The sequence below is a fragment of the Malus sylvestris genome, chromosome 3 (assembly GCF_916048215.2).
Source record: "Malus sylvestris chromosome 3, drMalSylv7.2, whole genome shotgun sequence".
NCBI classification, from domain to species: domain Eukaryota; kingdom Viridiplantae; phylum Streptophyta; class Magnoliopsida; order Rosales; family Rosaceae; genus Malus; species Malus sylvestris.
Genome location: NC_062262.1, coordinates 31,795,867 through 31,808,298, shown reverse-complemented (window position 1 = coordinate 31,808,298; position 12,432 = coordinate 31,795,867). Strand labels below are relative to the sequence as shown.

The window sequence follows — 12,432 nt, the reverse complement described above, 5'->3', positions numbered from 1 at the left end:
AAAACTGCTCGGCTACTCTTATAAAATAAGTCAAGTTGTCATCGCCACTACGGCAAAGAACATAAGCTCCTCGACTGCAAGTGGAAAATCCTTCGATGTCAAAACTCGAAGCAAAGCAAAGGTCGTGACCATTCAACACCAACACTTCCAAGTTGGTGTCGTTAAATGAGTAAGGGGAGCATCAGAGGCATGTGTCAGTCTATGGCCCCCAGGATGGCATCCCAAAGCGGCCAATGAGATTATTTGTCTTTGAAGAACTTGATGAAGCCCTTTTTTTCACTGGGTTCAGATATGGACTCAAGCGTAGGATCCTACAGCAGATCACCAACCAGCAACCATCGCTCATAGACTTAGCCAACACCCTCGATGTTTCCAGGAGAGTCACATTTTTTGGTTGCGCAAGTCATGACCACTAGCACTACCTCCATTGAGAAGCAACTTGCGTAGATGAACTAGGCGATCCCAAAGCTGACAAAGACCATCAAGGAGAAAGACGTACAGATCGCTATACTTATGAGTAGGTTGGAATTGCAGCATGATGGAGAAGTCGATCTTCACCCAAATAAGAATTAGCATTACGAGGAGTCTGGTGAGGAAGAAGTGCATCATATCGACAAAGCTGGAGGGAAACAAAAGCCAGAGTTCGAAGCTACATCAATGAGCTCTATTTCCTTCCAACAACTTCAAGACATGATCATAAATACCATTAAGGCACAATATGGAGGCACTTCGAGGGATTCACTGATGTACTCGACGCTATACACCAAGAGGATTGATAGCTTGTAGATGCCGACGGGGTATTAACCACCAAAGTTCAGGCAGTTTGACAGAAAGGGAAACCCAAAGCAACACATTGCTCATTTCGTCGAAACTTGAAACAACACTGGGACAGAAGGAGACTACCTCGTAAAGCAGTTTGTCATTCTTTGAATGGAAACATGTTCGATTGGTACATAAACCTAGAGCCTGAGTCCATAAACAAATATGAGCAGATGGAGCGAGAATTCTTGAACCTTTTTTACAACACCCGTCTCATCGTTAGCATGATGAAGCTTACAAATACAAAGCATTGGAAGGACGAGCCAGTCGTCGACTATCGTAATCGATGACGCTTATTGAGTCTCGATCACAAAGACAAACTCTCGGAGATCTCCTCGATCGAGTTGTGCATACAAGGCATGCATTAGGAATTACACTACATCCTCTAAGGCATTAAGCCGTGGACGTTTGAAGAGTTGGCTATCCATGCCTAAGACATGGAGTTGAGCATCGCCAATCATGAAAAGAAAGAGCCAATCGCCGACCAAGACAGCAATAGTGGTTAACACGGAAGCAATGGAGTTGAGTATCGCCAAATTCTTTGGGCATAAAATGGACAAATCTGTGAAGGAGCATGCCAAGGAAGCAATGGTGGTTAACACGGCTCCCATTAGAATCTCCACAAGAGATAAAAAGAATGAGGTGAAGCAGAACGAACCTTGTCATGATTAGGAGAGGTATAAAAGCACTTTGAAAGAGCTTGAGGAGAAGACTTACCCATTCCTTGACACCAATGTGGCTGCCATGTTGGAGGATTTGCTCGACAAGAAGGTGATCGAGTTGCCCAAGTGCAAACGGCCGGAAGAAATGAATCGTACCGACAACCCAAGATACTGTAAGTACCACTGCGTCATTAGTCATTTGATTGAAAAGTGCTTCGTCCACAAGTTTACCAATAAAAAAAGAGGTAAAAAAGGTCTCGTCAACCTCAAAAGTGACGTGAAAGTGTTGAGGATGATGAAATTTCGACACGAAGATCGTCCATCCGCATCACGATAGACGATTTCTTTCCCGAACACTTCTTCAATCGCTCGATCAAGACTCCTTGCTATGAAGATTACGAGGAACGCCTCTCTTAGATTGCTTGACAAATCCACACCAAAATGCTCTTCATCCGCATGAGCCTAAAAGGCGACACCAAAGCTCCTTGTCCACATGAGCTTAAAAAGTGACAACAAACACTCCTCGTCCGCATGAGCCTAAAATGCGACACCAAATGCTCCTCGCCTACATGAGCTAAAATTGCAACACGGCACCAAATGCTCATTGCCCGTATGAGCTAAAACTGCAACATGGCCCCAAAAGCTTTTTGTTTGCACGAGCTAAAACTACACCACAACACCAAACACTCATTGCTTGCACGAGCTGAAACTGTAAACGGCACCAATTCACTACCAAATGCTATTCGTTCGCACGAGCCTAAAAGGTGACAGCAAAGCTCCTCGTCTACACGAGCTTAAAAGGTGACAACAAAAGCTCCTGGCCCACAAGAGCTTAAACTACGTACGACACCAAAAAAATGTCTGTTAAGTTGAAAACCCGAAAGGGCAGCTCAAGCAAAAGTTAGGACAAAAAAAAAAACAAAACAAAACAAACAAACATATTTGAACTACGTGATGACTTGATCTCTTTTTCGGAAAGGTACGTAGGCAGCTCGAAAAAGAAAGTCGAGTTCAGTCACATTAAAATGAAAAATAAGGGTTCCAACCTTGGAGACGAAAAGGCAAAATCAAGGCATCACTCCGAAGTTGTTCTGCTGAATCTTGAGCAAGTCTTCCAATGTGTTCAATACATCGGTGTCTTCCAAGGATAAGCAAGCAGCGAAAGTAATGTGGAGTAGAGAGTCCTAAAGCGGTGCAAGCGCAATGTACATAAGAGGCAGTGTATCCCTAAATGTGGCACCTGTAGTAGTGGAAGCCGCACCCCTCAAAAATGTGTTGAGTTCCTTGTTTGTATTTGAACTGACTCATATGCGGTTGTGCTTGAAATGCTTCCTCCACCATAGGTACATCGTCACCTGCCTCAGCTACTGCTACGCCTTGCACACCAACAACGACGCTCAGGCTCGGATGACTGAGCGTCAGCCCGATTCAGAAAAAAGGGAAGATGGTTGTAGTGTCTTACAAAATCTCCGATTATGCTCCGGGATCTTCAATTTTGCTCCAAAGTTTCCGATGATTCCCCCAAAATCTCTTATTGGATAGATTAGGCCTCTTATTTTTCAGTCAAGTAGGAAAGTGGAAAAGGTGTTAGGAGAGAAGGATGATTCTAGAGAACGAAAATACAGGCGCGCTGGATTGTTTTCATCTGAAAATAAAGCGCTCTAATTGAAAATTTTAAAAATTTGGGTGCCAAAATTTTATTCTGTCGTTTAGTGTGTCGTAAACTTTACTCAGCGTCGCTCATATTGTTATTTGCGACTTTATTTGTGACGTTACTTATACAAGAGTCGGGAATACTTATGAGCTAGCCTTTAGCGCTCAAATTTTCTTTTATTTGTGAGGCCCATGTTATCTGTCGCAAAAAGGCCTTTTTCTTATAGTGAACGAAAAGTAAAAAAAGTCCACATTCGCAATAACAGTTAAAAAATACAGCTTTAGTGTTTTCCATCGAAATACCAATTCCTACATGGCATGACGTGGATTGACATCAAAGGTGGTTGCTATCAAACTTGTTAGCAACTTCAAATATATTTTTAGTAATTAATCAATTCTTTTACCAATTTTATTATTATTTTTTTGTTTCAAAAATACTTATTACAATGATAAAAATAAATAAATAAATAATAGTTTAGATTTGACATATCAGGTGAAAAACAAAATTAAAAAAAAAAAAAAAACCAAAGTGCCACATAAGCCATTGAATCTAAATATTATGTTTAAAGTTTGACATCTTTGGAGAAGGTCTAAGGTGTTTCTATCATCGAAAAAAAAAATCTATCTTGTAAGGTAACGGTTGAATTAGACTATACTAAATGATAAAATAAAATACATATAGAGTGTAACATATGGTGGACTGAATGAGGTTGGGCCTTAAGTATATGATTGGATTAACAAAGACTTGTAAGACAGGACATTTAACTCATGTATAAGGATAAGTTAAATAACCCACTCTATTATGGATATATAACTCATCATGTCAAGTTCTGTCTAGCTCACATTTTGACATAACAAACAACGGACTAGATGCAAGTCCATTTTAATTGGTCCCAACCTATCCTAACTGGCCTACCAAATAGGCGCTTAGGAGTATAGTGGAATTATCTTGGAAAATATATTGTTTTGACCTAAATTTAACAATCTCCACGTGGCGTTCCATGCTTAATCTACTAAGTAATACGTGCTCATGTCAATTTACTACGTAGTTCGTGCCCTGATTTACTAAGTAATTTGTCCCCCCTCCCAAGATTAGTTGCCCCAATCTATAAAGTAGCACGTGCAAAAAGGGTTGACATTTAGGATTTTGTCAGAGGCTTTGCGCAATGGGGATATTTGGTTGGGCAAGAAACCTTTCGTTGGGTAAACATTTGGCACCAAGAAAAAAAAATAGCGTGTAGTGTAGTGTGCAAAATCTTGCCCATCGAACCATAAGAGGTTTCGTTGCGCAAATTCTTAATTAGGTTTTAGGGTTAAGGGTTTTCGTTTGTCGGGTAAGTGGATATATCCGTTGGGGCAAACTGAGTGGCATGGTTGGCATAATAAATTCCTTTGATGATTTTGTATTCTACGAAACTAGTTTCCACGATGTAGCTCTTAAACTTGTTTTTATATACTTCCAAATCCCATATGCCAAAAATCACAAAAAATAAACATTCAGAGATTAGGTAACCGAACAAAATCATTCGACGGTTAAAGACGAATAATGATGATTTAACGGTCATTTTAGCTCTGCTTTGGATGATTTTTTACAAATATACTCATAGACTCTAGAAGAATACAATTAACAAATCTAATATCAATTTAAAATATTTACAATAATGGATACAACAAAAGCTTACTAACTATGTTAAAAGGTATGGGAATTTTTTTTCTTTGCCTGATGAATTAGATGGGTTCGTCGGGCCACCCTACCAATAGTCATCGGCAAAATTACAAACTATGTCGAGAAAACTCTACAAATTAGCCCCAAATGTTTCTCCAAAAATCAAATTTGCTCCTAGAAAAGGTTATCCGACAAATATTCCAAAATTCCATCGGGGAAACGCATTTCCCACCAATTTTTTCGTCATAATTAAAATATTCCAGGAAACCTTTGCTCGATAAACTTTTACAATATGTTTGTATAAAAAAATTTAAAATTACTAAGGAATTTTAAAATGACGAAAATTTAAATAATGGAATTTTATTCTATAGAATTTATGAAGTTTCTTGTTTAGGTAACCTAAAAGAACAATGGAATTGAATACGGAATTTGTTGTTTTTAAACTCTCAATCATAGAAATTGGAAAATGACACCTATTTACATGTAATTTAAACTTGGGAATTGAAGGTCCCAAATTCCAAATTTTTTTCCATACGGAAATTCTAAATTTCTATGTTTATGAATCCAAACAAGGGAATTTGTGCATGTCAATTTATAAATTAGGTCTTTAATTCAAATTCCAAGTTTATTTCCCCCATCCAAACATAGTGTTAAGGTTTGCTCGATGAAATTTGAATATATGAGAATTTGGTAAAATTGTAGAAATATGTGAAATTGTAGGAAAGTATGAAAATTGGTAAAATTCCAGAAATATGTGAAATTGTTATTTTTTTTTTTCTTCCACAAATGTCATCACTCTTGACCACTAGTGGGCGCTGATCTACCTTCGCTTCTGGTCAGAGTGAGTGTTCGGCCCTCAATGCCACCCAGGCGGCCACTTTGAGTTAGCAATCGGCCCTAGTAATTCTGGGTCATAGGGCAGAGTTGCCCGATTTGCCAGCGACCTCACAACCACAAATGGCACGAACTTATGGCAGCCCTAACCCAAGGCCACTGTGCAACAGGTGGGAGACGGAGAACTCTCGACTGGGCCGAAGAGCAAAATTCAGGGGATGTGTGCAAGGTTAGCGAGCAATAAGATCACCCGGGTATCATAGTTCCGAATCCTGGTTATTTATAACCCTAATCATCGGTGAGCGAGAAATAAAGTCAACATCTTGTTCACGTCTATGGCGCAGAAGAAGGATGAGTACCTCCCCAACCTCTGCCATCATCACCCGAATGTGCATCTGGGAAAGCTGACACTTGATCCAAAAGTCTCTCTACAGTTGCTGATGGATGGGGTTGGGCGACGGAAAGGCAAGTAAGTCTGCGATGTAGGAACCGGTCGGGTTCGGGACCTCAAGGGGTCTTCTTCTTATAAAAAGATTGTGACCATTGGGCCTCATGAAGCAACATACTTGGATACCATGAAAAAAAAAGTTAAGGTTTCACTGTAATATCAATTGGTAATATAAGAAGTAGTCAAATCTCTTATAATCCTTTGCAAGGCCTCATTTTTCACCAATGTGGGATTCTTTTATCTTCAAATCCTCACATGGTTACTTTCTGTATTATCAATTGTTTTTATCATGGACCCTCAACTTTCTTTACAGATAATGTAAGGGATTACGTTCTTTACGTCTGTAACAATGACCTTTGAACTATTGCTATGAACATTCTGTAAGGTGATTGTTAAAAATCTGCCGTATTAAATTATAATATAAAATCCCTGATTGTAATAATTTATGGTGATTTGTTAGAGAAATTTTATTAAATTGTTAATTAGTGCTATGTAAATGATCGTTAGAATTTCCAGAATTCTAATAATTATAAAATAAAATGATTGTAATAATTGAGGTTATAGGCCATGATGAATAGGTCTCCAGATCTACCTCGACTCCACCTATCATTGTCGTACCAAGAAAATGACCTGTGGTCACTTTGCCTCCGACTGTGTAATCGATTAACATTGCAATTGAGAGTCATATATTACCCTTTCTCTATATTTAAATTTAAATTACAAAAAATTAAAAATCAATGAGAAATAGCACATATAAGAGTAAATTTTCAATCTAAAAAATTATTCAAGGTTGTCACATAGAAAAAGGGGGGGGGGTTTGGGAGAGGAGAGAATGCTAGAGATGAGGTCGGGGAGTTGAGAAGAGAGTAATTTTTCTTTAACAAACGATATTCTCTATATTAAGAGGTGGGGGAGTAGACTAAGCATTATAATGGGTTGGTAACACTGTGGTTCAAACTTGCATCTGGCGAGAATTGAACCTAAGACTTCTCACTTACAAGTGAAGAGGAATACTACTATACTGTAGTACTGAATGACAAATATTTTAAATTTAATAGATAAATTTATAAATAAGTTTATAATAATTTATGAATTTTTAATAAGATTGGATGGAAGGTCCTCAATTGGTTAACATGGATAAACATGAAGATTAAATTGGTCAAATTGAAACACACGGAGACTAAATCGGCCAAATGACTATAACACAAAGACTATTTTGACATTTAAGCCTTTTTTATTTGTTTTGGCTGCAATAGTACCTATCATTTAGTGGTAGGAGTTTTATATATGTAATACCTAACAGTTGTAAAAATTCATTAAATCTATATGCTATATCTATCTTTTAATTTTTCGGACTAGACAATGGTTCATACCATGTGATTCTATAAAAACTTGTAGTGCCCCTAGCGACCGCGATGAAAAAATGTTTACAATTGGGTCAAAAATATTAGTTAACGAATCAAGATGATTATACTGATGGCATTATTCTAACCTACTTTTAGTTTTATAAATTGTTGATGCTCATTGCCAATCAAGTCAAAAGTTTTATTTGAATTATCTTTTGGCCTTATATATAATAATATCCCTATTCGTTCAACTTCAACCATTATAAAATAATCTCCTCGCGCCACTTACATACATCAACAAACCCGTTATCTTACAAATCCAGTCACACACAAAGATGGTAGCTACCAACACAAATTACGACCGGAAAAGTGAAGTAAAAGCTTTTGATGAAACCAAAGAAGGAGTTAAAGGCCTCGTTGATGCGGGCATAACTGAGATTCCTAGAATTTTCCATCGACCACAGGAGTCGGATGATCACTACCACATCAACAGTCCCAGCTCTTATTCAGAAGCCACCAAGTTTAGCATCCCTGTCATAGACCTTCAAGGCCTTGATCGACTTGATAGTCCAACTAAACGCAAGGAGATTGTTGCGAAAGTCGGAGAGGCGTCAGAGACTTGGGGCTTTTTTCAAATTGCCAACCATGGAATACCTGTAGGTGTTCTGGAGGAGATAAAGGATGGGGTACGAGGGTTTTTCGAGCTAGACACTCAAGTGAAGAAGGAGCTTTATACTCGTGATCCCTTTAAACCTGTGATCTACAATAGCAACTTTGATCTTTACAGTGCACCGGTGACAAATTGGAGGGATACTTTTATGTGTTATGTGGCTCCTAATCCTACTAAGCCAGAAGACTTGCCACAAGTATGCAGGTATGTGACAAGAGAGTTCATAATTCTCTACAATTAGTGGTAAACTTTTAAATTATATCTTTAGCATGATTAATTGTTTTTATGACTTGATCATGTATTTACTTTGGTGCTTATGGAGTTACATACTTTTACCCGTATAACATAGCCATGTGGTCCAATCTTTCGGCCAACACTGGAAATCCATTTTCAAAGGCAAAGGCCTAAATTTATTGGACATAAAGCAGGGTTGGAATTGGTCTTATTGAATACAACAAAATTTAGAATCTGAAAAGTAAAAAAAATACATTTATAAGCCGCTCAACTCACCATATTGGTTGAATTTCTGTATTAATTTCAACTTTCAGAGACATACTGGTTGAATATTCGATGCAAGTAATGAAGTTGGGGAGGTTATTGTTCGAGTTGTTGTCGGAGGCTCTTGGCCTTAAGCCAAGTCACTTGAATGACATAGATTGCAGTGAGGGGCTTGTGATTCTAGGCCATTACTATCCTGCTTGTCCACAGCCAGAGTTGACTATGGGCACAAGCAATCATGCTGACAATGACTTCCTCACAATCCTTCTGCAAGATCATATTGGAGGTCTTCAAGTTCTTCATCAGGGCAAGTGGGTTGATGTTCCCCCTGTGCCTGGTGCTCTTGTGGTTAACATTGGAGATCTTCTACAGGTTAGCACAGAACTATCATATATATCGTTATTGGATTAACGAGTCATCGTTGTATAAATATAGTAAATGAAATTGTTTATTCTGTAATCACCAATTAATAGAGGGTATATGATGAAGATCTTAATTGTTACCAAAACCGTCGACTTGTTCAATGCTTACATGATTTACTATATGATCTACAAAATAATTGACACTATCACTATTGTCTGGTGATATTTTACTATATTGCAAGTGAAAGGGTCAAGTTTGATCCATTGTAACCAAATTCCCCTGATCCTCTACTATCAAGTAATAATAACACCGTACCATTTTATTCAATTATCATATACCATGTATTGCTTTGTCTTATTTGTTTATATTTCTGCCCTCTCTAAATTTTATAACTTTTCTTGTGTCAAATTGTTCGATTTAGATTCTAGTTTGGGGTTTAAATTGAATTACTTTGGGTTTCAGCTCATATCAAATGATAAATTCAAGAGCATACAACACAGGGTACTGGCAAACTATGTAGGTCCGAGGATATCTGTTGCGAGCTTCTTCTGCACAGGGATGCTACCATCAACAAAACTCTATGGACCGATTAAGGAGTTATTGTCAGAAGACAATCCTCCAAAGTACAGGGAGACAACTGTGAGGGACTACGTTGCTCACTTCAACGACAAAGGACTTGATGGCACATCTGCCTTGATGGATTTCAAGCTTTGAAACATCTGCCTTGACGGATTTTAATCTTGGAAGTTGGACACAGAGGATAAGTACTCATAAGAACATGAAAGTTTCTCTATTTACAATCTATAGCCATACTATAGAGTTATTCATCTATCTTGTAAGGTGTTTTTATCGTTTGACAAATAAAATTTCCATCTAATAATTTGAAATGTTATAAGAGACTGGCCAAAAATCCACTTCCAACAATACTGATATTGTTACTAACTTATAATCCGACAGGTGTGAGGTTTTATTACGAAAGACATCAGTATTATTTAGGGGATATATATAAATGGCCGATGTCCTTCGTAATAAAACCCTACTCTAAATAACATAACTCTTAGCTGGAAGAAACGGCAATGAACACATGGTTTCTGTACTGGAAGGCTGTTCAAGAGAAGTTGTAATAGGGTTTTATTCAATTCATTTTCCCCCAATATATATACGTTGTGGTTGTATAAAAACGTCCATGACTTCTCTTTGTTGCGTTTTCCAGAAAAACAGATTTTTCTTGTGAATCAACTATTTTCTTGAGCCCTCATGCTTTATGTTATTGGTTAATTCATATCTAATTATTAAGGATCAGAATAGGGGATACATATAACAGATTTAAACACACCTTCTCGTTTCATAATTTTTTGTAAAGATCAGAACCATCTACCATTTCAATTCATCATTCATAAATCATTTCAAAAAATTAAATAAATCTAAAACAATTAAGACATTCATTCATTTATAGCAAAAAAATACGGACAAATACGGTTTTACACGAAACACTAAGATGATTACTATTTAATCCAACAGTTAAATTTTAAATTTTAGACGATTGAATTGTTAAAAAACATTATAGAATGTGTCTTAGAAAATATGTCAAAAAAATATGTGTCCCGATTCTCGCCTCGAGGAATTGATTGTCAAACTAAAGCAGTTTCCAGTCATAAATCATAATATGCCGCCTACAAATATACCCAAAATTCCCACGCACATCGACTTCCGTTTTGACTGCAAGTTTGATTATGGCATCAGATAGGACGAGAAAGTGTTAATCAATTTGTTTACGTGAAAACTCAGCTAAATCTTTTATTCGCTTCATCTCCAGGTACATCCAAACAAATTGAACTTATAAGGGTCTAGATGTTTCCAGTGATTGAAATGTCTACTGGTGGTGCAATCAAGTTGCATTTTGGGATATTATTTTCGACTTTGACTATCACTTAGTCGTGCGAGCTTTATATAGCAATATCTAATAGTTATAAAAATTCATTAAATCTCTATATTTAATATCTAAATGGTTGGTACTGATGACATTATACTAACCTACTATTAGTTTTAAAAATTGTTGATGTTTATTGCCAATCAAGTCAAAAGTTTTTTTTGGCATTGTCTATCGGCCTTATAATAAACATCGCTATTCTTTCAACTTCAACAATTATAAAATGATCTCCTCACGCTACTTACATACATCAACAAACCAGTTATTTGAATCAAATCTAGTCACACACAAAGATGGTAGCTACCAACACAAACTACGACCAGAAAAGTGAAGTAAAAGCCTTTGATGAAACCAAAGGAGTTAAAGGCCTCGTTGATGCGGGCATAACCGAGGTTCCAAGAATTTTTCATCAACCGCCGGAGTCAGATGTTCACTACTACATCAACGATTCCTATGATACCCTGTCCTAAATTTGTCGTATTTTATTTATCGAATGTATGAAATTACCAAATTGCCCTTGAGGCATGAATGTTGGTTTTTGTTGACCGCCTCGACGTAACGTTTGTGAGTAATTTTTTTAGTTTATTCTTATCGTACTCATAGCCATGAACGCATGGGTGCGAATGGATTCAAATTTGGAGTTATAACGAAAACTTTACGTTTCAAAACGTTGAACGTTTTTCGGATATTTCACGTTTCGTCTCTTGTGATTTTGTTTTGTGAGCCACTAGGGCCCACATGTTTCCCTTGTCCCCATGACCCTCTCCCCTCAATTATTTCTGCAAATCCCTTCCTCTCTCTCTCAAACTCTCCCCCTCACCTCTCAACCCTCTCCTCTCTCAAAACCAACCTTCCTCGAGGGCTTTACACACACAAATAGCAACACACAACAAACAACAACAACCATGGCACCACCACCATTGTCTTTGTGAACTCAGAAACGAAGAAAAAACCCTCCAAACTCTTCCAAACTCACTGCACAATGTTCACCACTGTTCACCGAGTTCTTCGATGAGTTTCCATGTTCTCCGGCGAAGGTAAGCCTCGAACCTCATCAAAAAGTTGTAGATCATGTCTTGGTGTATGTTTGAAAGTAATTTTAAGAAGTTTTGGTGATGTTTGGACTTAAGAAACTCACGCTTCCCCAGTTTTATGGCAAGGACCGCCACTTTCGAGGCATTTTTCAGCCAAACCACGGTGAGTTAGACATCGAGAACCAGTCTCTGCGTCTCATTGGGAAGTATGAGTCGAGAAAGGCACCTTTATCTTCGTCTCATTGAGAAGTATGATTTTTGTTTTTGAATCACTCGATTTCATTGAGTATTGAAGAAGTTATGAACGTTTAAAGTTTACCTAGTTTCCGGCGAGTTCCCCAGTTTCCCACGGACCAGTCAACTTTCAAGCCATTTTCCGACCAACTCCGGCCACCACTTGGTCCCACTTGAATCTCTTCTCCATATTCCTAACTACACTTTGGCTTTTGAATCACTCGATTTTGATTTGTATCGAGCTCAAAATGGGCTCTTGAATTTGGAGGAAAAAT

General features: G+C 37.7%; 1 protein-coding gene across 1 annotated transcript; it reads left to right on the top strand.

Moving 5' to 3' along the window:
* The first annotated feature begins 7,675 nt into the window (after positions 1–7,675).
* On the top strand, positions 7,676–9,854 carry LOC126614618 (1-aminocyclopropane-1-carboxylate oxidase homolog 1-like). Its single transcript, XM_050282267.1, has 3 exons — positions 7,676–8,302; positions 8,647–8,968; positions 9,422–9,854. Exons 1-3 carry the CDS (start codon positions 7,764–7,766, stop codon positions 9,671–9,673), a joined length of 1,113 nt encoding a protein of 370 aa, XP_050138224.1. The 5' UTR covers positions 7,676–7,763; the 3' UTR covers positions 9,674–9,854.
* Positions 9,855–12,432: the final 2,578 nt, after the last annotated feature.